General features: G+C 39.9%; 1 protein-coding gene across 2 annotated transcripts in view; it reads right to left on the bottom strand.

The window, feature by feature from the left end:
* Positions 1-6,545: 6,545 nt before the first annotated feature.
* TMEM39A (transmembrane protein 39A) overlaps positions 6,546-27,926 on the bottom strand; it is a 35,729-nt gene continuing 14,348 nt past the window's right edge. Inside the window, exons 4-9 of one of the 2 annotated variants that reach the window (XM_036243722.1) lie at positions 26,977-27,060; positions 21,911-22,065; positions 13,666-14,014; positions 12,698-12,885; positions 10,688-10,808; positions 6,546-7,023 (exon numbers count right to left, since the gene is read on the bottom strand). In XM_036243722.1, coding sequence (XP_036099615.1) covers positions 6,790-7,023; positions 10,688-10,808; positions 12,698-12,885; positions 13,666-14,014; positions 21,911-22,065; positions 26,977-27,060 — 1,131 coding nt within the window. In that variant the 3' untranslated portion in view covers positions 6,546-6,789. The remainder of the gene's footprint in view (positions 7,024-10,687; positions 10,809-12,697; positions 12,886-13,665; positions 14,015-21,910; positions 22,066-26,976; positions 27,061-27,926) is intronic. The other variant, XM_036243723.1, reaches the window with a different exon arrangement.

Genomic DNA, 27,926 nt, shown 5'->3' with positions numbered 1-27,926 from the left:
CTTGACGAATATGTTTCCAAAGATATAATCAAAATGTTTTTCTATTAATTAAAAAAGTATAAATATTAAACCTATCCATAGAGACATTTAAGTGTAATTAAAACAGATTGTTATGCTTTAAAAAAATGTACTCTAATAAATGATATAAAGTGTAATGTTTATGATGATGACACTGTAAACCACAGGAGGACATGGGGACATCAACATCGGTAATAGGACAAGGGTATTGCTGTGTGCATCGGACTCATTGTTCTAGTTTGTTCTGTTTGATGTGATTTTTTATTACTTCAAGTCCTGATGATTTGCTTTGGTAAATTTCTCGTTTTTATTTCACCTCTTGGTACTTGTCAAACATATGCAACTTCACTCTCTTACAGTTGCAATCACACGTAGCCCAAGATAGCCAGTATAAGTCAATGGATATTATAAGGAAAAATGAGAAGAAACGCCATTGCTTCTCAAAACTCCACAGCTTGAGAAGTTTGGGTCCGCTTACACATAAGTGAACTCAATTTTTCTATCACTTGAATCAATCAAGGTGATCTATTCTTTCATTTGAGGATTATTTTAATGATGCTCTGGGGTAAACAAGCCAAAGTGTTATCTTGGCATGTATTATCATAAAAAAGGGGCGAGGGGCACTTACTATGTTGAAATGAGGCCCCTAGGGAAAAATATTATGCAACCCAGGCTCACGAGCTGGTGATACTTGCAGTGACAGATGTCACAGCCAAGGGGATAAAAATACTAGCATTTGGGTAACAATATTCATTTAGAAATTTGCATTTCCTAGGCCTCTCCTGTCAGCCTTCACCACAGCCCTAATTGCCTTTTTCTCCTATGAACTCCCAGATCCCGTCTCCTCTTTCTCCCTCCCACCCACTGAACTCACAAAGTTGGCCTCACTCCTAATCCTTCCCACACTGGTTCTGCAGTCCTCTCCTTACAGTCTCTTCACCGACTGTTGCCTCCCCTTGCTGGACTTCAGTAAAACTTCATTCCCCTGAGGACACTTCTTTCCCTGAATAAAAAGGCTGCCCATTTCTCCAGGTTACACAGGCTACAAAGAGCTGAGATGTTCTTCAGTTTCCCACTTCTGCACCGTGTCTGTCCATCTCATACAAAAAAGTTTTTACCAAAATGTATGGCATCCCGCTATTTTAACGTTCACCATTCTTGGTGGCCATGATGCAGTGTCCCAGATTTCCCAGTTTGGCACCAGCCTCCCTGTTCCCTTCTCCACCTCGTGTCCCACCATTATTCTGGATGACTTCAATGTTCCCAAGGAAAACTCACCTGACACTCTTCCCACAATTGCTAACAGCTTTTACTTCTACTCAGTTTTGGCCATTTCTTCCGCGGTTACACACCAGCCTGTTTCATAGCCTAGAACACAGTGGTCTTATACTCAGATTCCATCCTCACAACTTCTTGCTCCTTTGTTCCTCCTGCTTGCTCAAGATTGCTAATGCCTGGCCCACCCCTCACTGACAGACAACACCCCCACCAGACAGCCTTCCCTAGGCTTTTTAGACCCCAAGGCACATCATCTCAACTATGCTCACCAACACCTTTACTCCCTTGACCACTAGTCCTTTGCTTGGCAAACCTCCAAACTAGAACCAGGACCCTTACCACCCATCTTCTCTACTGCTTTAGTGTGTTTTTTTGTGTTAGACCAGAGATCATAAAACCATGGTAGGAGAGCCTTTGGAAATGTATAGTTTACCACCTCAACAGTGGCCTCATTCCCAAAATTCACAAAGGCTATTCCACTACCCCAACCACCCCCAGCATGGGCCCCCTCACCCCACCAGATTGATAATTGCTTCTTCACCGTAAGTTTACACTATCAGATGTTTCCTCCACCTCTCACCACCACGTCCCCTCACCCATGAGTACCTAACCTCTCTCCTAGCTGAGAGGGGGTGCTAGTCCTCTTCCTAAGGGCTCCCGTGAACCCTCCTTTCCAATTCATGACTTCTTCATTCCAATTCTCTACTCTGGATGGACTGCTGCCTCATCTCCGCTCCCATTGCTCCATTAATATTTCTCTTGCTAAAGTCACCAAGGTCTAATAACCAGATCCAACAGTCAGTTCTCTTATATTTGATACTGCTGATCATTCTTTGTCTTGGAACTTGAGCTCACCTCTTGGACTTTAATTTCTTAGTCTTGTTCATTTGAAAGCTTCCGGTTCTGTTATTCACCAGAATTCTGCCTTCTCTTCTCTTTTCACTCCACATATCTTCCCTACATCATCTTATTCATGCCCATGGCTTTTTCTATCACCCACACAGTGGTGACACCCTACCTTCCACTTTCTCTTGCATGCACTTTTTAAATGGTTGGCTAACTGGTCTCTCTGCTCTAAGTCTCATTGGCATCCCCTCATTTTTCAAACCTATCCTACATATTGCTGCCAAAGTTACTTAACATAGGATAGTGGTTCACTTCAAAATCACCTGGAGACTGTCTTAAAACAGACTTATGGGTTCCACAGAGTTTTCTGACTCGGTAGGCTTGGGGTAGGGCTTGACATTTTTCATTTCGAACAAGTTCCCGGTTAGATGCTGCTGATGCTGCTGGTCATAATTCCTCAGCTTAAAATCTCTCATTAGCTGTCTTCTGTCTGCAAAAGTTCCCAGATTTATTTGCTGAAGAATTACTTGTGAAAAGTGCATAGTACTGGGCTTTACCCTCAAGGTCTGTTGTAGTATCCAAGGATCACCCTATGAATTCAAACCCCTTCATGTGGAATTCAAGTCCCTCCATAACTATTGCTTGCCTAGCTCTCCTGCATTACTGAACTAGTGATTTAAAAACCTAGTGCAGCCCTGGCTGATTTGGCTTAGAGGTTAGAGCATCAGCTCGCAGACCAGAGTCGCGGGTTCGATCCCAGTCAAGGGCACATACCTGGGTTGTGGTTCAGTCCTCAGCAGTGGTTGGGGTCTTGCGGGAAGCAACCAGTCAATGTGTCTCTCTCACATCGATGTTTCTCTCTCTTTCTCCCTCACACTCTATCTGAAGATAAATGGAAAAAAATATCCTTGGGTGAGGATTAAAATAAAAACCTAGTGCAAATCCATGCCTCAACTTTTTATATATCCTGTTCCCACTGCATGAACCCCACCTTCCTCAGCATGTGGCAAACATCTAGTCCTCCTCCAAAACGCACCTTGTTACTGCTACAAACAAGCCTTCTAAGCAGTTGCTCACTCCCTGTTCCGCCTCACCTCTGTATCTTGTATATACTTCCTTACCTGAACACCTGTGTTATAATTGACTTCCCTGCCTATTAGTCAATGAACTCTGAACATCACTATCTCTGGCACCCAGAGTCTGGAACATAATTACTTAGTAAACAGAAATGGGGGATGGGGTGGTGGTGATTGATAGGGACACAGGGAAAGAAGCTTAGGGAATACTACATGGAACCAGAGTGAACAGAACGTTGAGGAACATCTCCACCATTCTTATGCCTGTGAACTACCCTCCTCTACTCAGACACATTTATACCCACCCTAAGCCCCCCAGATAACTGGTCAAGCATCTTCCTTCCTTTTCCGATTTCACAAGTTCACATAACTGATGGTTTGCTATTTTTTTTCCCCCACACACCATTTAACTTCTCAACATATAAACAATTACAAAAACGGCCCTTCTTTAATGGCTATGCATCTCCTACTATCACTAAGCAAAGACGGTGTCCCTCCTTTCCCATGACCTGTAATAGGATACACGGGTAACTAGTAATTTTCTCCCCTGCCCCGAACGTGGCACCTACAAAGGATAGCTGAAAGGAGTAGGAGCAGGATGAACTGAAGGGTTTTACCTCCCTGATGCTGTCATATCTGGAAGGAGAGAGGAGCACTTTGCTATTCCATCAGCCCAAATTCTTATTTCTTTTTTTTTATATTCTCATTTGTTTAGCCAACCTGGCATCTGGTTCTCTTGTGCTACTCCTTTAGGATATGGCCAACACAGGTCAACTAGAAGGGGGAGTCACGTCAGCTTGTAAGACAAGTCAATTAATCAGTTATCTGGGCTTTTCTTTCGTTTTCTTAAATCCTCGCTGAGACATGCTCCAGAGAGAGGGGAAGGAGGGGAGAGAGACAGAGACAGAAAGAAACATTGATGTGAGAATAATTTGTTGCCTTCCATATGTACCCTGACTGGGAATAGCCCTGACCAAGAATCAAACCTGAAACTTCTTGGTGTATGGGACGATGCTCCAACTGACCGAGCCACCTGGCCAGGGCTGGGCTACTTTTCAATGAAAGAACCAACATGGGGCCATTTTGATGAGACATCTTTGTGCCCAGGCCACCCATTTTGCTTTTAGCTGTCAAGTAATCTAATCAAAATGATTGCTCATCAAAAGCAGCGTACCTTGAAGATCCTAAGGAAAGATGATAGATGGCAGATGGCAGCCCCCCCCCCGCCCCGCCCCGCCAAGAACCACCATATTTAGGTTGAACCACTTTACAAAAAACCAATACACTGGTTACCTATTTTCCCCATATACCAAAATTGTTCCTACCTCAGGGCACTGCCCTTGCTGTCCCTGTAGCTGGAATTCCCTCCAAAGCTATTTACATGGCCCAGCCTTGCTTCATTTGGTCTTGGCTCAAAACTCATCTCCTCAAAGATGCCTGCTGGCAACGCCATTCCTTGCACTTTCTATTCCCGTGCCCTAATCTATCTTCTCTTTTCCACACTTACTACTACTACCAGGAAACGTTATACATTTACTTATGGCGCAGTTTACACCCCATCCCCATATTGCAAACTATGAGTGGAGAGTTTTGCAGTTCTCCACTGCTGAACTCCCCAATGCCTAATATAGTGTCTGTGGCCAACACAGACTTTTTGAATGGCTGAATAGACTCAGACTGAATACCAAACAGTTTAACTTTTTTAAAAAGTATATGTATCAAAATATTTAAAGGAAAAATTGTTAAACATAGCAGTCACCAATTTCATGAGAACCACCAGGCTTCCCTGACTGCTCTGAGCATTACTGAGAACCAACCACTTTTCTGAAGAAGAAGAAAATGGCACAATATTACCATCCTGGACCAAGATAATGAATTTTTTGTTTGTTTGTTTTATCCTCACCCGAGGACATTTTTCCATTTTTTGTTCAGGTAGAATGGGAGGAAGAGAGAGAGAGAGAAACATCGATGTAAAAGGAACACATCAAGTGGCTGCCACCCACACAACCGACCAGGGCCAGGGACAAACTGCAACCGAGGTACGTGCCCCTAGCGGGAACCAAACCCAGGTCTCTCAGGACCACAGGCCGACGCTCTAACCGCTGAGCCAAACCGGCCAGGGCAAGATAATGAATTCTTAAAGCATTTAACATAGAATGCCAAAGCTCCACAACTTCTAAACCAAGGACCAAACCCTAAAGGGTAACTTCTTTAAGAAGCAACAGTCCTATATCTTGGTGTTCCACGGGTATAAAGCTTTTAAACTAAATGTTAATAAAATTTTTGACACTTTCCCCTCTAAAGATAAATAACAGTCACCTTGAGTAGCTGCATACACATACTCCTCACAGTGCTGCCTTTGCTAAAAACCTGTTGGGAATTCTTTTGCAAGAATTGTCTTCAGAGCCAGTTTATGAATTACATGATTGGTCTTTAAACTTCGTAAGTCATTGTTTCACCAGCTTCTCAGTATAAAAAGGCCAACCAAGCACAGAAATACTGAGAATACACTCAGGCTCTCCAGACAAGGCCTCGCAAGTGCAGACGACTAGTGCCATCAGCTGACTAAGTATACCCCCTCTCACGAATGTGAACTGAAAAGGATTTATGCTCACAAACATGAAGGTTCTGGAGTGTGAAATTAAAAACACACATTCTGGGCACAGATCCAATTATTGAAGGGCACAGAGGTAATTTCTTATAACTTACTTCCACTCTTAACTCCAAATATGCCACCATGGGTGGGCTGCTGCTAACCTGTGTCCATGCCTGTTTAGCAGAGGACTCGCCCATCCTCCCCGTCACTCCCGCCCACACGCAGGTGCACTCATCTTCTCCCGGCCACACACCTCTCCTTCATGAGTGTGGGCATTCTGCAGACATTCTGCCTTAAAAAGTATTATTTCAAACAGCTAAACATTAAAAGATAATCTTTAGAGGCAAAAGAAATAAAAGAGCAGAAAAAATGACTAATATCCTGAGTTTCAGGATAGCAGCTTATTCCAAAGTATATTTAAATGGCATAGGGCAGAAGAGATTCTGAGTTTCTATTTCAGAAATGCTTCCTCCCAGAGGCAACAAAGAGAATCCCACTCGGACTATGGACGACCCAATCTTTCCCCCGTGTATTCCAGTTCTATTAGCCAGTTGAAGAAAGAGAATGGGTGTTGGCAGGCAAATCCCTGATCTCCTTTCTGCAGCAAGAAGGCCAATTGAGGACTAAACATAATTAGGAGGATGGAAAGAAAAGTGAACACACCATAGGTACTATGTCAAGTGATACAGGAGATGTGTTCATAAATGAATGAGTTATTCTGGAGCCATGCAAACAAATCAATCTCTTTACTGGAGAGGCACACCTCTCATACGTATATTATTCAAATATACTAACACATGAAAGATCACATCACCTTGTTTATGGATACATTTAATATCCCTTACCCTTCCCACCTTCAAAACATAATAGTATACAAAATATAAAATATCTTAAATATTTATAAAAATTGCAAGAAAAAAATAGAACGTATGAAAATATCTTTATCTGAGTTCTCCCTCATTGTTGAGAGGCAGCTTAGTTTGCCTTGAGTTCGTAACTGTTGAGTGGATAGGAGTATGCCCTGCCTAATACTATTCTGTCCCGGAGAAGCTTAAATAAAACATAGTAGTTGCAGAAGAGGATGAGAGCCATGGAGAGCGTGTGGTTCCACTTTTCCGACCGCAGTAGGGAATAGAGCTGGTAGAAGACGACACTGCCCTCAATGAGGATAAGCAGATTTAACAGCCGTAATGGACGATGAAATAGGAACTGTAAGGAAATTAAGAAGCAAAGTGTTATTACATAGAGAAGTAAAGACTTTAGTTATTCTCACTGTTTTCCTAAAATAATCTCATATTTACAGGTTCCTATATGTAATAACAAATAGATCTGAGTATCAACCAGGTTATTTCTTTTTTTTTTTTTTATCCTCGCCCAAAGACATTTTTCCATTTTTTGTTCAGACATAGTGGGAGGGGGAGAGAGGAGAAGAGAGGGAGAGAAAATCGATGTGAAAGGGACACATCGAGTGGCTGCCACCCGCACGACCAACCAGGGCCGGGGACAAACTGCAAACGAGGTACGCGCCCTTAGCGGGAACCGAACCTGGGTCTCTCTGGACCGCAGGCCGATGCTCTAACCGCTGAGCCAAACCGGCCAGGGCCAGGTTATTTCTTGTAGACCCAAACTTTTTCCTTTTTGCTCAGTAATGAAATAAATTTTATTTCAATGCCCCTGAGACATGAAAAGGAATTATACTCAAAAGAACTCTGCCTCTAAAGATTTTTCTTAGATTATATTTTGGGATTATATTTTATTTGAGATAACCAAAAGTATATTTATCTAAGACAGGACCAAATGGGAAATTTTAGACTTTGCAAGAAGCAAAAATTGAGGATATTATATAGGTACTTATATAACAATTTAAGATGTAATCATTTATAATTAAATGTGAGTTTGTGGGCTGGTCTAAGACAAGCTGAAATATCAATACAATAATTTACTAATTTTTCTTTAAGACTTTTTTTACCCACCACGGTCACTGACTCAGATCCTTTACACCACTTATTTCTAGTGTTCTGTTTTGTTTTTCTGGATACTGAGAAGTAGAATGCAGAAACAAAGGACAATGAGGAAGGAAGGAAAAATTAGTCATAAATAAGAGTTTGGCTAAAAACAGAGCTCAGTGTTTTCACTCTAACCAAATTCTTCACTCTAAGAAACTAAATCCTGGTTTACTAATAAAAATGTATTGAGAATAGATAGAGGTCATAGGCTGGTGACAGTAGTATATCACATCTAAAAGGACTGATTTAGACCTCAAGACTCAAATCTGAGAATAAAGCCAAATGATCATGACAGCTCTGAAAGGCAGCCAGTTTCTCAGGGTCCTTCTTCAGAAGGAAAAAAAATGTCCAGCCTGGGTTGTTTACATGCTATCCAGTAATATCATGTCTAAAACTGACTCAGAATATTTTAAAAGGATTCCATCAATTTCAGATTCTGTGGCAATTATAACAATTATAATTAAATGTGGTAGTAAGCTATAAACTGAATGGGTAAAAAAGGTGAGTACAAGCTTTAAATTCTAATAGCTATAAGTCACAGGCACATTTTATTTATTTTTATTTTTCCACACGCACATTTTAAATGAGTGTCCTCAAACTTCAATGTGCCTAAGAATCATTTCCAAACATGTAAATGCTGCAAATTCCTGGGATCCTTCCGAGATTCTGATTCAGAAGTCTGGGGCTGGGGCCCCCTGTCAGTTTGTTTTTTTTTTTAAGTCCTCACCCAAGGATATTTTCCCATTGATTTCTAGATAGAATGGAAGGGAGAGAGGGAAAGAGAGAGAAACATTGATGTGGGAGAGACACATCAATTGGTCCCTCCCACACATGTACTCTGACGAGGACTGGGGATCAAACCTGCAACCCAGTATGTGCCCTAAACTGGGAAATGAACCCTTGACCCCTCGGGCTGCAGGCTGACGCTCTAACCACTGTGCCAAACCAGCCAGGGCTATCTGTAAAGAGTGAGCCAGGGAAGTTATATGCAAGTGGTCCAAGGACCACTTTGAGAAGCACTGATTTATTTACCTGCTTAGTCATGCACAACAAGTAATAAGTTAAAAACTAATACTTCTCTGGATTCCACCTGATTCTTCAGCTGTCCAGTGCTAGCAAGGAAAATATTTATTTTTCAATCAGAAAATTCTAAAAATATATCTGGTTATTGTAGGTTTCAAGGGGACAGCAAAGGTCAACAGAAGTAATTAATGGCCTCTGGAATTCAGGTGGTTGAATTAAATATTCTCTATAGAAACCAAATGCTTATGTAGTTGTGACTCAAGTCCATGCTTCCATCATAAGGCAATCCCACGGAATATAGAAGGAGATGCTTGTAGTTTCCTCATTCAAGGGTCTTTCATCTTCTCCATGTTCCTCCCAAGCCCCACCCAGCCCTGCCCTTCATGGCATTTCCAAGCATTCTGCCCTGATGCAAGCTCACAGTATTTAATTGAAAGGTCCTTAGTAGCAAACACCTGCAGAACTAGAAAGGCCATGTACCCTCATAAGGAATATGGCAGGAAGGGAGAAAAGAATGCGAGTATTCTTTCCCACTCTTTTTCTCAAAAAAAAGATCTCCAATTATTTTTTAGAATATGATGTCCATTCAAAGGCAATGCACTGCACTATAGGCACTTTTATTAAGAATGGTCCCGCCCTGGCCAGTTTGGCTCAGCGGTTAGAGCGTCTGCCTGCGGTCCGGAGAGACCCGGGTTCGGTTCCCGCTAAGGGCATGTACCTCGGTTGCAGTTTGTCCCCGGCCCTGGTTAGTCGTGCGGATGGCAGCCACTTGATGTGTCCCTTTCACATCGATGTTTCCCTCTCTCTCTCTTCCTCTCTCTCCCTCCCACTCTGTCTGTGCAAAAAATGGAAAAATGTCCTCAGGTGAGGATAAAAAAAAAAAAAAAAGAATGGTCCCTGCATATACCTTCTTCCCCCAACTCTCACTGATCTGACCTTTCTCTTGTAAGTAAATACTTCTGCCCCCTAGAGCCAGAATTTCTGGAAAACAGAAAGATCAAATAGAACATAACACAAGGTGAAAATTCAAATGGAAAAGAAGCTGGGATTAGTGGGTGTCTACTGCTTTTTCCTTTTTAACTTAAAAATTAAAAATTTTTTCTTTTTAATCTATTTTATTTTATTATTTTAGAGAGAGAGGAGGGGAGAGGGAGAGACAAAAACATCAGTGAGAGAGAACATCGACTGGCCACCTCCTGCATGCCCACACTGGGGATTTGGCCCACAGCCTTGGCATGTGCCCTGATCAGGAATCGAACCAGCAACCTCTTGGTGCATGGGTCAACACTCAACCACTGAGCCACACCAACTGGGCTAAAAGCTTTTTTTCCTTTTAATCCAGGAAAAGGTAGAAGTTAGGCTGCAGATCATGGCATTTGTCTGATTCTCAAAGGGGAAGTCAAGGTATTTTAAGGAGATGACAGGTATAACAAATACAAAAAAAAAATCCCATCCCACTACATTATTAAATAATGCTTAAGGATACGCAGATACTATATAATAAAGATACCATTAAACCAAACTATTACATATAAAAATTATAAGATGAAAAGGGAAAGTCTTAAATAACTGTCTACTCATATCAAGTAATACTATTAGACTCAACAAATTCTAATTTAACTAGAGAAACCAGCCAAGCTACTGAAGCTGGGATAATGGTATGTAGCCTTCAAAATGCCTTTCAGAAGACACTTCCAAAGGACAGGGGCCATTATTATAGAAGCAACAATTACCATGTACTATTTTCCTAGTATGTGCTACACAGTGTGCTAGGTGCCTACACATAAAGGCCTCCTAACACTTACCCCTAAGCTTATGTTTGAAAAGAAGTAAGAGGTACTTGCATAAAAGCGGGCATGGGATACATCTGAAGGCACTGCCACGTTGTAAGGCCCCATGGCTCTATATAAGCATCTGCTGTGTCGCACCAGCACCCCTTGAGGCCATATTGTGTTTTCTGACCAACTACGGGAGAAAGAAATGCAATGTTAGCATATGGCAATGACATATAAGATAGAGTCTGGCAAGGCCAGCTATATCTCTGTGGAAGGGATTAAGTATTCAAAGCTTCATCTGCCTGAATTCTGAAAATACAGTTTTTCCATGGTGAAACTAGAAGAAGTTAAAAAGGATTTGTTATTATAACTGCATTGCTATATAGTAGAGAGAGGTTGCAAAGTGATATAGCTAATTCAGTGGCAAAGGACTAAATGGTTTAGGAGAACGAGCAAAAAATAAATGTGTAAGTAAGGCATCTATGAGCCAGAAAATCAAGTGTAAGCAAGTGGACTGTCATCTTAATCCCAAGTGAGCAAGTCTACTGGTGGAAATGCTAGAGCGAACAAACACAAAGAGAAAGTGGATGGCTATAAGAGTGGAGAAGTAACAGGTTGTCAAGTTGGCATGACATTTACTGCAGAATTACAACCCAAAAAGCTACAAAGAAAATCAGTTTATCACATACTCCAAACACTTCATAAATGCAAGAAGCTATACAGAACACAGAGACACACAAGGTACGAACACAGATTTTTCTTTTTACAGCTTTCTTGGTTTATTTTTATACAAGGTTCTCTAGGAGAAAGAAGTTATGGAGGAAATTTCATTCTTTCCAGCACCATGTAGTGAAGTTGGGGTGGGGATGGGAATTTTCAGGTTAAGCTTTTTTTTTTTTAATCTAAGTTAATTCATCCCTTCCTGATTTTGGAAAGTTAGTTTCCTAAGAGAAGAACTGGGACAGCATTTTAGATATGTTAAAAATTCTAGCACCCTGGAGCTTTCCCAGTCCAGAAAATGTTACATCAGCCTTGCTCACACTTACCAGCATTAAAGTGATGATACACCTCATGGCCAGGTGCCATCAGAGCCTGAAGATGTACAGTACTAGTACTGTGGATTGTATTTTCAATTTTTATTGAAATTTGTCCTTTGCCCACAGTCGGGTTTCTTTCAGCCTGGCCCAATCTCTTTCAGTTCCTGGGTTTGAAGGCCTGTGCTAATCTGTATCAGACATCAAGGCAGATAATTGAAGGGAGGACTCTGAGGGGGAGAGGGGAAGGGAAGGTCACCTCAATCTGTCCCACTTAGTTAGGGAAGAATTTCTAGGTGATGATATCTATGAAATGTTCAAATTATAAAAGGGAGGAAGATGAAGATGGTCCAGATCTGAGAGAAGGCATGGTGAAGGCTCAGCAGGGAGAGAACAAAGGGTTCTAAAGGTAGCCTTTGGACCACAGGAACCATGCAGAGCAATGACTGCTACGGGAACACAGTGAGAGGAACGCTCAGTGGGAAATGAATCAGGGGCATCTTTCATTTAAATACCAGAAGAGCAGGGAAATTATTCATTAGTAAGGTTAGAAATAAAAATAATTTAAAATGCAGGAAAATTACTGGAACAAATTAGTATTTATTAGAAAGAAAAGATGAGAGAAGAAAATCCCAGCTGCCTAAGTGTGAGATGATTAGCTAGCAACTATTTAGTTGTGGCAATGAAGATGAGAAAAATAAATCTTACAGTCTTCTAAAGAGAATTAAAAATATATCATGACTGAATTTGGGCAAAGGGTTAAGACTGAAAGAAAACTCCAAGATTTAGCTTGGGAAATAAATCAGACACTCTAGAGGGACTGGGCAGTTGAAAGGTAGGAGGCATTTAAGGAGGGACTGGGGATGGTGGTGGAAATGAGTTAATGTCACCTGTGTTCAATTTAGAGTGATGACAAGCATCCACAAAGACAAAAACTAAAAATTAAATGCTCAAAGCCAAGAACTAGAATGACAGACAAAGCAAATAAACATGATCAGCAGCATGTAGAAAGGTGTCACATGGTTTTACCCTCTGGCCTACTCACATGTGCTGTGGAGCATTGCTGTAGGACCCATGTTCAAGCTTCTGCCACTTGCCCAGATGAGCAGCTGATTTATGTAGCAAATCACAGTATTTGGATGGCAGCAGTTGCGTGGTAAGCATGACAAAAGCATTGATCCATACCATAATGAGGTGCTCGCACGACCAGCGCATGTCATAGTACTGGGTACTCTGGAAGAGATCAGAGGAGAGAGAGATGATCCATGTACTGGTGAACAAGAAGGCAGAGATGGATGTGTGTACATATGCCCTGCAGACAAATGCCACACTGAGTCACACATGCACTGGTTGTCCTGCTGTCCGTGCAGAAAGTTCAAGAGCAGGCTCCTCCAAATCCTTCAGCCTGACTTTCTGACTGTACAAGTTGGGGCTGGGAGGGAGAGGCAATTCTATTGTAAGTGCTTTCTTTCTAGAAGAAGTGAGGGCTCTCGGGGAAGGACCACTCCAGCTGCAGATGTGCTTCTCAATGTATGAACCAAGGGCATTAAAATGCCCCAAAAGATTTTGGGCCCAGTGACATCCAGACCATTTTTCTTTTCTACTGAAGTAAATTGAAGTTTAGATAAAGGTTAGATTAAAATCAAGGAAACTCCTGATAACCACATTAAAATCAATCATGGTAGGCTAAATTTCACTGAAACCTTGGTCCTCTTTTAAGCTACTACATACTGATTTTATTTTATTTTAAGTACAAGTTTTATTCTCCCAGGAAACTGAAAAAAAAAAAAAAGAAGGGAAAAGAAAAAAAGAGGGGGCTACCACGGGTGCATCACATATATGGAAATACCTATCCGCCAACCAGGAGCGGTATTAGTGCACTTCAGATGCAGCCGAACTCCACCATCCAGGCTGCCAAGGGGGAGACAGAGAAAAGGGGGATTAAATAAGAAATACCCAGTTTATGTCATCCACACACAAATCCAGGAAGCACATAAAAGCAAGACCACTTACTTTCACAAAGCACAGGGGGAGAAACGCAACATAGTAGGCGCTGAAGAGGGAGTTGAAGAGGACTTCCTTGATTCTGTGGTTGAAATCTGCTTTCAGACATTCTACTTCATTGCGAATGAGGTCTGGAGATAAAGGGCAGCTGTGGGTGGGGATGGGTGTGGCATTATTAAACTGTTCTTTGAGAGACTCCAGCAACAAGGAGAGGAAGTCTTTGGATTTGGCCAAACCGCCCACAGTTGAGGCACTTTCCTCTACCGCCTGGTGCTGAACCACGTAGTTATAGTCTGTGAGAAGAAGATGAGCTCTACTATCTTGGTGGAAACAGCAGAGAGGAACATAAACACCAAACCTATAGAAAAAGATGAACATGAAAATGAGACCACAGATGCCACCTGAGATAGATCTTATTATAACTATGTTAGTAAAACAGTCATGGTTCACCAAAGCGAACATAATATAAATGGGGATTTTGCTGGTGGCAAATTCATTATTTGGGAAGCTCTTTAATTTCTTCCCACAAAGGCAATATATATTCATTGAAGAAAAAAAGAAAAATACAGAAAATTACAATGACAAAATATAAATCACCAAAAATAATTTTTATAATTAGTTGCACAGACTTTATACTTTTTCTGTTTAGCCTCATACAGTATAAACTGTTCTGTATGTATCCTGCTGTTTTAACTTTGAATGTATTGAGCATTTTCTGTCATTAAATATTTTTCTGTAACAATTTTTAAAGATATAATAGCATTTTCATGTAGATGTACCATAATTTACCCATTTCTATCTTTTTGGAAACTCAGGCTGTTTCTTATGTTTCACTACCATAAATATCAATGGGATAAGCACTTTCCTACACAGATCTTTGTGTATTACCTGGTCATTCTCGAATGGCTTGGCCTTCACGTCAAGTTCTCCTCCTTAGTCAGGAGTCCCCGCCTCTCCGCTGCGTCACCCACCCCCACGCACAGGCACTCCTAGTTCCCTTGCCGGGTTATTTTTCTCCACTTAACTTACCACTCCATATATTTTACATGCTCATTAGGTTATTTTATTTTGGGTTTTTTTTTTATTCCCCTTGGTCTATCTTTCCTTCACTACAATGTAAACTCCATGAACCAGAAATTTTAGTCTGCTTACTTCACTGCTGTATCCTTGATGCCTAGAGTAATGGCTGAAACATACTAGGCACTCGATAAATATTTGATAGACTAATGAAAAAAATTCCAAAAGCATAATAAAGAAATTTCTACAAGTAGAATTACTTGGTTAAAGGACTGAATATATTTGATACTTTTCATAACTTCTTATAGTTACTCCAACATTAGGTTCCTTAAAAAAAAATTTAAATACTTTCCTAAGTCCTTATTAAGTAACTTCCACATTGCGCCCTGGCCAGTTTGGCTCAGCGGTTAGAGCGTTGGCCTGCGGTCCGGAGAGACCCGGGTTCGGTGTCCGCTAAGGGCATGTACCTCGGTTGCAGTTTGTCCCCGGCCCTGGTTGGTCGTGCGGGTGGCAGCCACTCGATGTGTCCCTTTCACATTGATGTTTCTCCTCTCTCTCTCTTCCTCTCTCTCCCTCCCACTCTATCTGTACAAAAAATGGAAAAATGTCCTCGGGTGAGGATAAAAAAAAAAAAAAAAGTAACTTCCACATTGTAACGAAGGTATTGTAAAAAAAAAAAAAAAAAGTCATTTTTCTGACAAAAAATTCAGATAGGAAAAATAAATAAAAATATATCTCCTTTAGTTATACATTTTATTTTTAAAAAAGTTGCCCTGGCCGGTTTGGCTCAGCGGTTAGAGCGTCGACCTGCGGTCCTGAGAGACCCGGGTTCGGTTCCCACTAAGGGCGCGTACCTCGGTTGCAGTTTGTCCCCGGCCCTGGTCGGTCGTGCGGTGGCAGCCACTCGATGTGTTCCTTTCACATCGATATTTCTCTATCTCTCTCTGTTCCTCTCTCTCCCTCCCACTCTACCTGAACAAAAAAAATGAGAAAATGTCCTCGGGTGAGGATAAAGAAAAAAGAAAAAGTAACAAATGTCGCCCTAGTCGGGTGGCTTATACAGTTAGAACATTGTCCTGTACACCAAAAAGAGTTGTGGGCTCGATTCCCAGTCAGGGCACATATCTAGGTTTTGGGTTCGACCCCCAAGTCAGGGTGCATATGAGAGGCAACTGATTGATAGTTCTCTCTTAATCGGTGTTTCTCTCCCCCCACCCCCTTCCTCTCTCTCTAAAATCAATAAAAATATATCCTCAAATGAGGATTAAAAAAATTAACAAATGTTACTTATTCACAGTTTTCTATGGAGGGAGAAAGGATGAGCTTCTTATTAAGAGAACGGTTAGCAGCAACTCTGGGATCCACTATGAATGTGCCCTTAGGTAGTAGGGGAGAGGGGTAAATGCAGAAGTATCAGGCAGAATTCACAAACATGCAAAACTGGGAAGGCCAGAGAAGGCTGTAAATTCAACAGTGCTGCAAAGCAAGCTGCCTGTGTAGGGTAGGGATATTAGGCTGGGGTGTGGGGTAGATTGCAATGATGGTCCCATTTCTTTACCCTTCCTTGTAGTCTCCCCCATTGTCATGAAACTGCATAGGCCTCATTCTATGGGTGAGGTTACCCTGCCCTATCCCTATAACTTGGCTCAGCAGTGAGACTTATTTTGGCCAAAGGGACGTTGACAGACATGCTGTAACCAGAAGGCTGAAATGAGCTTGCACACTGAGGCTTGCTCTCTTGCCACTGTCACTTCAATGGGACCATGTCCAAGGTAGTCTGCCAGAGCCTGAAAGACATGTAGAACAGAGCTGACTTATCCTAATTACTTAAACCGACAGCCAGTCAACCTACACATGTGAATGAATCCAGCTAAGATCAGGAAAGCCTCCTGGCTTCCAGCTGACCCCAACACATACACAGTAAAAACACACTGTAGTATGCTACCATGGTTTTGTGGTTTGTTACAGCATCATGTGGCGAGAGACAATTGATAACAGGATAGAATGAGAGAAACTAGAAATTTAGCCTCAAAGGCTTAGACCATGGAACACTCTGTAAGCTAAAAGAAATGATTTATTAAAGGATTTTAAAGAGGGTTAATAAAATGATTCAACTTCCATTTTGAAAATCATTCTAGCTGCATTGAAAAATGGAATGGAGCCCAGCTGGTGTGGCTCAGTGGATTGAGCGTCGTCCCATGAACTTAGAAATCCTGGTTCAATTCCCGGTCAGGGCACATGCCCAGGTTGTAGGCATGATCCCCGGTGGGGGACATGCAGGAGCGAGGCAGCTGATCCATGTTTCTCTCTCACATCGATGTTTCTATCTCTTGGAACAGAGGAGGGCCAGAATGGATTACCAGAACACTAGATACAGGTTTAGAATGTAATAACAGAGATTATGAAGAACAGTGGACAAATAACAAGTGTTGGTGAAGGTGTGGAAAAAAGGGGACTCTAGTACACTGCTGATGGGAATGCAGACTGCTGCAGCCACTATGGAAAACAATATGGTGTTACCTCAAAAAATTAAAAATTGAATTGTCATTTGACCCAGTGATCCCACTTCTAGGAATATACCCTAAGAAGCCTGAAACACCATCAGAAAGAATATATATACCCCCATGTTCATAGCAGCACTATTTACAATAGCTAAGATCTGGAAACAGCCCAAATGTCCATCAGTAAACGAATGGATAAAAAAGTAGTGATACATATACACAATGGAGTACTATGCAGCTGTAAGAAAGAAAGATCTCTTATCCTTTGAGACGACATGGAGGGACCTGGAAAGTATTACCCTAAGCAAAACAAGCCAAGCAGAGAAAGACAAGTATCATATGATCCTACTCATTTGTGGAATATAATGAACATAACAGTTAGAAGAACAGGGTAGTCCCAGAGATGTGGAAGTGGGGTACACACTGACAATCCCCAGAAGAGGGAGTAGTGGGGGAGAGATAAACCACAGAACTTATATGCATGCATGCATAAGCAATGGACATGGACAACAAAGCTGGGGATAGGGCGGGGACGGCATCAATGGGGGAGAAAGGAGAAACATCTGTAACAAAAATAAAAAATAAATAAATAAAAAGAACAGTGGACAGACTCAAGATAAATGTATGAGCTACAACTGTTAGTTTTTGGATTAATTATCCTAAACTGAGAAGTAATTTGAGAATAGTATTTTTTTAAGAGGCAGAAAAGTGTCCCTTTCTTTTTTTAACCTATGACTAACAATGAAGATGTAGGTATTGCCACTGTCTAGTATTTTTAATTTCTCATATTTAATTTTAAAATTGGTATTAGATAAAAGTTATACATAACTTTTAAAAAGTAAAGAAGGTGTCCAGCTGGTGTGACTATGTGGATTGAGTGGTTCCGGTCTGATTCTCTGTCAGGGCATATGCCTGGGTTTCAGACTTGATCCCCAGGTTTCAGACTTGATCTCGTGCAGGAGGCAGCCAATGGATGTTGCTCTCTCACATCGATGTTTCTATCTCTCCCATCCTCTCTCTCTAAAAAAATCAATACAAATTAAAAAAAAAAAAAAGTAAAGAAGGCCACATTCTAAATATACTTCAATCTAAAATTTGTTCAAATTACAAGTTTATTTAATTGTTTTACAGGGGTATGGAGAGCTTTCAAGAATAAGCTTCATACATACACACACACACACACACACACACACACACATGTATATAAATAGAAATGAAAAAGCTTGCTAGCCATTTTAATGATGGTAATCCTCTTAAATTTGAACAAAACACTCCTTGGTATATCCATAACTAGCCTTTCAAATCAGATGCAATTAACCTTCTAACTGATTCAACCAGCTATTGTTGCTAAATACAATAAGTAAACATTTGTTTTCAACTCAAAGCAGCTAAAATATATATATTTTTTCTTATCCTCATCTGAGGACATTTTTCCGTTTTTTGTTGTTGTTGTTCAGACAGAGTGGGAGGGGGAGAGAGGAAGAGAGAGAGAGAGATCGAGATCGATGTGAAAGGGACACGAGTGGCTGCTTCCCGCATGACCCAACCAGGGCCAGGGACAAACTGCAAGCGAAGTACGTGTCCTCAGTGGGAACCGAACCCAGGTCTCCCTGGACCACAGGCCGACACTCTAACCGCTGAGCCAAACTGGCCAGGGCCTAAAGCAGCTAAAATATTAATCTAGACATAGAAACAATAGATTTATAATTGTTTACACAATATAATTAGACCTACCCAAAGTATAATCAATGCAAAGCCTCTTCTTGCCATCTTTGCCCACATAATCTGATTATGCCTTGATTTTCTACTATATGACCACCTGTATAAATTCAAGCTTAAACTTCAGACTCATAAATGTTATAAAGCAATTATTCTCAAACTTGAACAAGCATCAGAACAATCTGGAGGGCATGTTAAAAGAAAAACTGCTGGGCCCTACTTTTCAGAGTTTCTGTTTCAGTAGATTTGGGGTAGATTCTGAGAATTTCCATTTCTAGCAAACTTCCAGGGGATGTTGATGCTGCTGTTCTAGGAACTACACTTTGAGAACTACTGAATACAGAGTATGTAATGGTTAACACAGGCTCTGGAATCAAAAAGACCTGAGACTTTCTCACTAACTGTCTGACCATGGTAAAGTTTTTTAATCTTTCATCTGTATCTGTGGCAAAGATTGCTAATTGTCTGCCAATAGCCACTGTTCTCCCATTCTTCCATAGCAACAGAATTTTTAGTTGAGATACACGTGACCTACTAAAGACTTAGATAGCAGGAGCCTGGGTACAGACACCATGGAGCTGCTACAGCTACCCAAGATCACTTACACACATACTGTACAGGTCAGAGGAGTACATTTCTAACCTTTTAAAGCTACTAATATTTTGAATCTGTTAGAGCAGACTAAATACACTACCTTCTGGGTTATTGTGATGATTTCATTAGGTGATGTTTATAAGCATCTCCTAGCCCAGCATTTAGTACATAAAAAGAGCTCAACAAATGTTTGCCATCTACTAACAACCAATTAAGAATGCATAAGCTAAACTATGCAAAGTTGTTAGTTTAATAAATATAATAAAATACCATTATACATTCCTCAAAAAGGTAAAAACTAAAAAAACAGGAAACATCAATTTTGGCAAAATGTGGATCAACCAGAACTCTTACAGAATTGGTAGGAAGACAAAGCGATACAACTTCTTCGGGAAAAGGTCTGGTAGTTTCTTATAAAACCCAATATAATCCTACTTTATGGTTTAACAATGCCACACCTAGATACTTCTCCCAAGAGAATGAAAACATATCTTGACAAAAAAGACTCGTGTAAGCCCTGGCCGGTTTGGCTCAGCGGTTAGAGCGTCCGCCTGCGGTCCAGAGAGACCCGGGTTCGGTTCCCGCTAAGGGCATGTACCTCGGTTGCAGTTTGTCCCCGGCCCTGGTTGGTCGTGTGGGTGGCAGCCACACGATGTGTCCCTTTCACATCGATGTTTCCCTCTCTCTCTCTTCCTCTCTCTCCCTCCCACTCTGTCTGTACAAAAAATGGAAAAATGTCCTCAGGTGAGGATAAAAAAAAAAAAAAGACTCGTGTAAGAATGTGCATAACAGTTTTATTTTTAATAAGAGCCCCCAAATGAAAACAACCCAGGCATCCTATGTTTGGAACTTCAGACTCATAGGAAAATAAACTATGGTATATTCACACAATAAAATATTACTGACACATACAACCACATGGACAAATCTGAAAAACAACATGCTGAGTAAAAGACATCTTACACAAAAGTGTACATACTGTATGGTTCCTTTAAAATTTTTTTTTTTTATCCTCACCCAAGGACATTTTTTCATTTTTTGTTCAGACAGAGTGGGAGGAAGAGAGAGAGAGAAACATCGAAGTGAAAGGGACACATCGAGTGGTTGCTGCCCGCACGACCCAACCAGGGCCGGGGACAAACTGCAACCGAGGGACGTGCCCTTAGCGGGAACCGAACCCCAGTCTCTCTGGACCGCAGGCCAACGCTCTAACCGCTGAGCCAAACCGGCCAGGGCTGTATGATTCCTTTTAATATGAAATTCTATTACAGGCAAACTAACCTATGGTAGAAAAAAATCAAAACAATGGTTACCTCTGGGAGGCAGGGGGTAGAGGTTGATTGGAAGGGGAAATAAAGGAACCTCTGGAGTAATGATATTATACATTGGGATAGTAGTTTAAGTTGCACAGGTATTTATTAAAGCTCATAAATGTACACAAGATTTATGAATTTTATTGTATATGAATTTTAATATAAAAAACTGTAAACAAATATCAAACTCTAGTTATTGATATACATGTTGACATTTTGTTTCATAGTAAAATGTTGATCAACAAAGTATATAGCCCTGGCCGGTTTGGCTCAGTGGTTAGAGCGTCCACCTGCGGTCCGGAGAGACCCGGGTTCGGTTCCCGCTAAGGGCATGTGCCTCGGTTGCAGTTTGTCCCCGGCCCTGGTTGGTCGTGCGGGTGGCAGCCACTCGATGTGTCCCTTTCACGTCGATGTTTCCCTCTCTCTCTCTTCCTCTCTCTCCCTCCCACTCTGTCTGTACGAAAAATGGAAAAATGTCCTCGGATGAGGATAAAAAAAAAAAAAAAGTATATAAGTTTATAGAGCTTCAATATGGCATACATCTATTACAGGAACCCAAAGTTCAAAGTAATGTGATCAAAATGGTTAAGACTGATTGAGCCAGTTCATTCACCTAACATTAGTTACCATTTGTGCCAATATAGCCAGTATCAGGGACCTTTATTTGGTGAACAGAGCAAATTAAAACATAAGTTTATAGAGCTTCAATATGGCATACATCTATTACAGGAACCCAAAGTTCAAAGTAATGTGATCAAAATGGTTAAGACTGATTGAGCCAGTTCATTCACCTAACATTAGTTACCATTTGTGCCAATATAGCCAGTATCAGGGACCTTTATTTGGTGAACAGAGCAAATTAAAACATATTCTCTATTGGTAGGAGAGCTATACCTCTCAGATTTCTTGGGTCAGTCCTAGCTTATGTCTAATTATATCTCAGTTTAGAAAATGAATTATAAGGTAACCTACTCACTGATTTTCTAATTTTCCGAACTCTTGGTTTATATTTGAAAATTTTCATTTTTCTCTCTTTTACATTATCATTTGCATGACCCAAATCATTTTTTAAAAGACTTACAAATAAAATGGGAAAACTGGAGTACTCACGGGTAGCCAAGGAAAAGAAGATTGAGGACTGAATGGCTTCGGAAGAGATTGACGAGAGTCCAACAAAGCACCCATCCACACAAAGTGAGCAGCACCAAGCGAGCTGATATCAGAACCATGTAGTGAATCATAGATGCTGCACCCGCCTTAGTGGCCTACAAGTTTGGAAGTACCAGAAGAAACATTTTACAAATCACCTCATACAAAACAATGTGACTCATGTAAGGACTTGGTAGATTTAGTGGAGGGTTAACTGTGCCCCACCCCACCCCCAAAAAAAGGGGAGAGAGAGAGAGAAAGAGAAAGAGAGAGAAGGAAGGAAGGGAGAAAAAAAATAAGAAAAACGACCCCACCCCACCTTATCTTCCTCATTCTTGAAGATTCAGACATTTCCAGGCAGTTAGTTGTTTCCCCCTTTTTTTCCCATAGTGCCTCATCAAGACTGCTTTTAAGTTCTTACAAAATTATCTAATTTGCTTACATTGGGGTTTCTCAAAGTATGGTCCATTACATTCATTAGAATCACTTGGGCTGCTTACTAAACATGCAAATTCCTCCTGGCGTCCCTCATCAGATATAGTGAACAAAACTACAAGTCAAGGAACCTGTATTTTAACAACCCAACAAGTGACTTCTATATTCATAAAGATACTCATTTATCTGACTCCAGACTAGATTATAATGACCTCAACAGTAGCCAGTTTCTACTTTTCTTTGAATCCTTCCCAGACTCTGTTTGCTGAATTAATGTTTAATAATTTAGTTAAGCTTTAAATAATAATCAGATCTTTGACAAATTCCTACATAAATAAAAGTTTCTTTTCTGACTTTTATAAACATGGAAATAAGGCATAATCACTTCTAATTCTTTTTATCACAGCTGCTCAAATATTCTTCTTTAATCCCAAATCTTTAAAACTGGTTAAATATAGTAAGAAACATACTAGTCTAAACATGAAGCTCTGCAATGCCATTTTCTTTCCAAATGAACTAGGAAGGAGAGAATGAGCAAAATGCAGGAGAAAATGGTAGATTTCTATAACCTCTAAAACAGCAGTATCAAAACCCAGAAAGGAGAAAAAAATTATCTGGAGTCAATAACATATGGGAGGGGATAAGAAGCTTTTCAGGTCCCTATTACTATATACCCATTTCTTATTTTACCCAACATACTACATAGCACATACAATATATATGCAATATATACTATTTATATAGTTACTTACGAATGCAAAGAAACAGTTGAATTAATACCACAATGAACTGCCTACATCTCAAACTGTAAGAAAGGCTCTAGCTGTTCTCAGCCAGAGCAAACAGCTGCATGTAACTACCCTGATACATACCTCATTTCAATGTACCCCATGTTTCAAAGCCTAGGAAAGGTATTTAAGCTACTGGAATTACTCCATTGCCTCCATTCTCAAAAGTTTACATTAGAAATAAAAAGGCTGCTTCCACCCAATGTCACCAGAGCAACAGAGCTTGGATATCATTTTTGCCTTTTTCAGAGTCCCAGTATGCTATGGGTAACATATACTATACCGGGTCCTGGGACATAGTGGTAACCAAGACCTCTGTCTATATAAGGCTGCCGAACCAAAAAAAACACATATTAAACTCAGATTTACATAAGTATTTTTACAGTTGTGATTAGTGCTACAGGAAAAGAGTAGGCTGCTGTGGAGAACAAATAACAGGAGACCCTAACCTAGGGAAGGCTTCCTGAGGAAATGGTATTTCAGCTGAAATCTAAAGAATAAGCAAGAATTAGCCAGGTAAGAAATAAAAAAATATTCATAACACTATGTTAAGTTAGAAATACAGAGTATAAAACGGTATATAGATAATATCCCAAACATCCACACGATATAGATAGTACCGCCCAATATACATATATATATCCTCTACAGGCATATAAAGATTAGAAGTAAATACACCAAAATGTGGTTCTCTTAGTAATGGCATTGTAATATTTATAAACATTCTGCTTTATATTTTAGTGTTTTCCAAGTTTTCATCAATAAAATGCACTACCTTTCTATTTAGAAAAACAATTTTAAAAAGAGAGTTGCTCAGTTTGGTGAAAGAACAGTGTAATAACTTTTGGTCTGTGGAGCAAGTAGAGAAGTAGAGTTGGCCTGGAGGTGAATGAACAGAGTCTATCTAGTTGGAGAGGTATTCCTCCCAGAACAGTATTTAGCTTTCTGAATTAATTACCTCCAGCCTCTCCTTAAAAATGATTGGTCTTTCTCAGAGTAGGGATCCTTTCTGTGACATAAGCAAAACAAAAGGCAAACATATTTTAATAGAAGGAAGGAAAGATGATTTAAGATGGGTATTATCCATCAAATTTAAATATTTCAGAAAGAGAATCACTATGTAGCTCTTATTTTAAATTTTTGAATAGGTAATATACTCACATTGCTAAAAATACAAAATGTTTAACTGTTTGTAGTCAAGTTTCCCTCCTATTGGTCTTGTCTCCCAGCCAACAAGTAGGCAGCCCATTATTAGTTTGTATGTCCTTCTAGAGAAAATTTATTCCTGTATAAGCAATTATTTTGTTCCTTCCACCTGCCTTATTAAAAACACTGTTCTGTACTTCGCTTTTTTTCACTTAATATCTTAGAGGTCAGTTAGTGAAGACATTTTCATCATTTTAATGGCTATTTATTCCATTATGTTGATACACCATAATAATTTAAACGTTCTCCTTCTAATGAACCCTAAAGTACACATTTAAGTCTTTGACTAGAAATCTGTTTAAAATTAGCTTAAGTATTTTGTTCTCAGTAAGAGTTATAGGATTTTAGGAAACAGCTAATACACTCTCCAACTAAGCTTATGCAAAAGCTGATAAACTACTGTGAAGCCATTAGTAAGAGAAAAAATAGAGTATTTCAGAGTACTTGAAGTTATAGTCTTTGTAGCTGCAAGGTAGAAACCCCAATTACGAAGGGTTTACATATTAACCGGACACACTAATTTGACATAACAAAGTACCATTTCTAAGTAACCAAAGAGATGAAACAATTATCACTCCCTGCCTGTTTTACTAAATGTGATCATAAAACTCCACTGAGTTCCTCTAAAGAAAGATATAGTTTCTCAAATATATCCAAAAGTAAACATCTATTTTCATAACCTAAAGAACCTGGGAGAAAAGGTTATAAACAGCCTTTTCCACCGTGAAAAACAGATGATCCTACTACCAGTGTTTTTCAGTTAACTTTAAATAGCTTTCAGATTATGATTTAATATCTGCAATTACTCTGTGTTTGCAGAAATAAGGTTCCTAAAGTTAGAGCCTACTGACACAAAAACTTCCAATGTATGTTTTAGAAGAAAAAGTTGACTTGGTTATCTGTGATTATAGTAACTATTCATTCGAAATTTCACACTGAACTATGAACTCAAAGATTAAAATTATCTTATTTAGCTAATTATCTTTAGCTAAATTAACATTGTTTTTTGTAATCATTTACAGGACATAAGATAAAATCTTTAAAAAACACATTTACCTCCCTCCCTCACTAGGATTTACGAATATATGTCATCCCATGGACTGAGAGGCCCTGGTTCAATTCCAGGTCAGGGTACATGCCCAGGTTGTGAGCTTGATCCCCAGTGGAGGACGTGCAGGAGGCGATCGATTGATGTTTCTCTCACACCAATGTTTCTATCTCCCTCCCCTTTCCTCTCTTTCTTAAGAAATCAGTAAAAACCTATTTTAAAATATATATATTTTTAAAAGATCATATTAATAATGTCCCACCCTGGCCGGTTTGGCTCAGCGGTTAGAGAGTCGGCCTGTGGTCCAGAGAGAAATGGGTTCGGTTCCCGCTAAGGGCATGTACCTCGGTTGCAGTTTGTCCCCAGCCCTGGTTGGGTCGTGTAGGTGGCAACCACTTGATGTGTCCCTTTCACGTTGATGTTTCTCTCTCTCTCCCTCTCCTTTCCTCCCTCCCTCACACTCTATCTGAACAAAATATCGAAAAATGTCCTCAGGTGAGGACTAAAACAAAAAAAAAGTTCCAATTCTTTCCTCCAGTGACCACTAAACTTAGATTCTATTCTTCAAGATTAGTCTTATGCCAATTTGGATGTTATTTTAAAGTTCCAAGGTTTGCCTGGCCAATTTGGCTCAGCAGTTAGAGCATCGGCCCGCAGACCAGAGAGTCCCAGGTTCAGTTCCCACTAAGGGCATATACCTGGGTTACAGTTTGTCCCTGCTCCCAGATGAGATTGTGTGGGTGGCCACAAGGGCATCATCATTTCTAATCACCTGATAACAGTCATTTGCAACCCATTCTCCACTCCCCATTCCTAACCCTCTCCCTCTCCCTCTCCCCCCACCTTAAAAAAAATAAAATAAAATTTCAAGTTTTAATGCCCAACCGGTGTGGCTCAGTGGTTAAGATTGACCCATGCAACAAGAGGTCGCCAGTTCAATTCCCGGTCAGGACATATGCCCAGGTTGTGGGCCCAATCCCCAGTGGGGGGCATGTAGGAGGTAGCCTAACGATGTTCTTCCTCATCGATGTTTCTATCTCTATCCCCCTTTCCCTTCCTCTCACTCTAAAATCAATAAAGAAAAAATATATTTTTCAAAAACTCCAGGTTTTAATGAACTCAAACAAATATTCCATGCTAGCAACTTCACAAATGGTACAGAAATAATTTCAAGTGAATGTTACTTGAAATGATGTTTTTAGATGCAACTGGTTATTTACATAAAGCCCTTCATATCAATAGTCCTAGAATTCATCCTATTTTTACTTTAACTATTAAAATTAGAAAGACTGTACTGGAGAATTTTGAAACTAGAAATGAGCTCCTACCAAACAAGATTTCTAACAGTTCTTATGAGTTATATCACACTTGAATTTTAAATATATTATAGGAAAACTTTTAAAAAGAACTAACACAATTCTCATGTGAGAAAAGGAATTAACTTATAATTATATTCAAATTCAATTTGGACAGTTCCCATTTTCAACCTGAACCTATTCTAGTAACTAACTCTAGCTACAAGTGATAGAATATAGTGAATGAGCTGTTACCTCTGAGATGAGGGCCCATACAAGCCTCCTTGCAAGCATCACTGTGATGAATGCTGCCAGGTGGTAATCAATGAGATGAAAATTCTATAAGAGAAACAGATAACTTCATCAGAAAGAATAGCTGTATCCAGTTGGAACTATTACACTTACAGACCATGAGAATTTGAGAAATCTTGAAAAGACTACCTATCTTCTACTTCTCCTTCTATGACAAGTTGCTTTAAGTTTTCAAACACTATTTTAAACTATCTGGAATGTATTCCTCTCCCTTTTTTGAAAGTTTACTATAGTAAAAGGAAAAGATTACAGCTTTGGGTTAACAAATGATAACCCGCAGAATTATGGCAAGAATAATTTATCTGGGATGGGGCGGAGGTGGGGTGGGGTGGGGGGTGCCAATGGGGTAAAAAGGTAAAATATCTGTAACAAAAAAATAAATAAAAAATTCATTAAAAAAAATAAATTAATTAATAAAAAAAAAAAGAATAATTTATCTAAAATGCCATATTTATGAGTGTCAAATTTAGTGAATCAGTTGGAATTCCCAGTCTTCAGGAGTTACTACTGTTGGTCTCTTTTGATCCAAGAGTTTATGTTTAGGCATCTAACCTAAACTCCCTACTCGTTGATACATTAATTGCATTCATTTAGTTTTTCTCCTTACTTTGATTTAGAAACATGTCTTACATTTATCTGATTTCTTCTTCCTATAAAATGATAGCATTACCTAGATGCTAAACATGATTCCTTCTAGCTCTAAGTCTGTATATATAACTATGATAATAAACAAAATGAAAAGTCATTAGCAATAAACAGAATCAGGATATATTTTCATTTTGATGGTCATTTGTTTCCACAGTTCTCCTTCCAGAGTAGAAAGTTCAATTTATCAATTAATTCTTTCAATAAATATGTACTGGGCACCCACAATGTGCCAAACACTCTTCTTG

This window comes from Molossus molossus, unplaced genomic scaffold (assembly GCF_014108415.1).
Source record: "Molossus molossus isolate mMolMol1 unplaced genomic scaffold, mMolMol1.p scaffold_m16_p_5, whole genome shotgun sequence".
Taxonomy (NCBI): Eukaryota; Metazoa; Chordata; class Mammalia; order Chiroptera; family Molossidae; genus Molossus; species Molossus molossus.
This window is presented reverse-complemented; position numbering and strand designations above follow the sequence as displayed.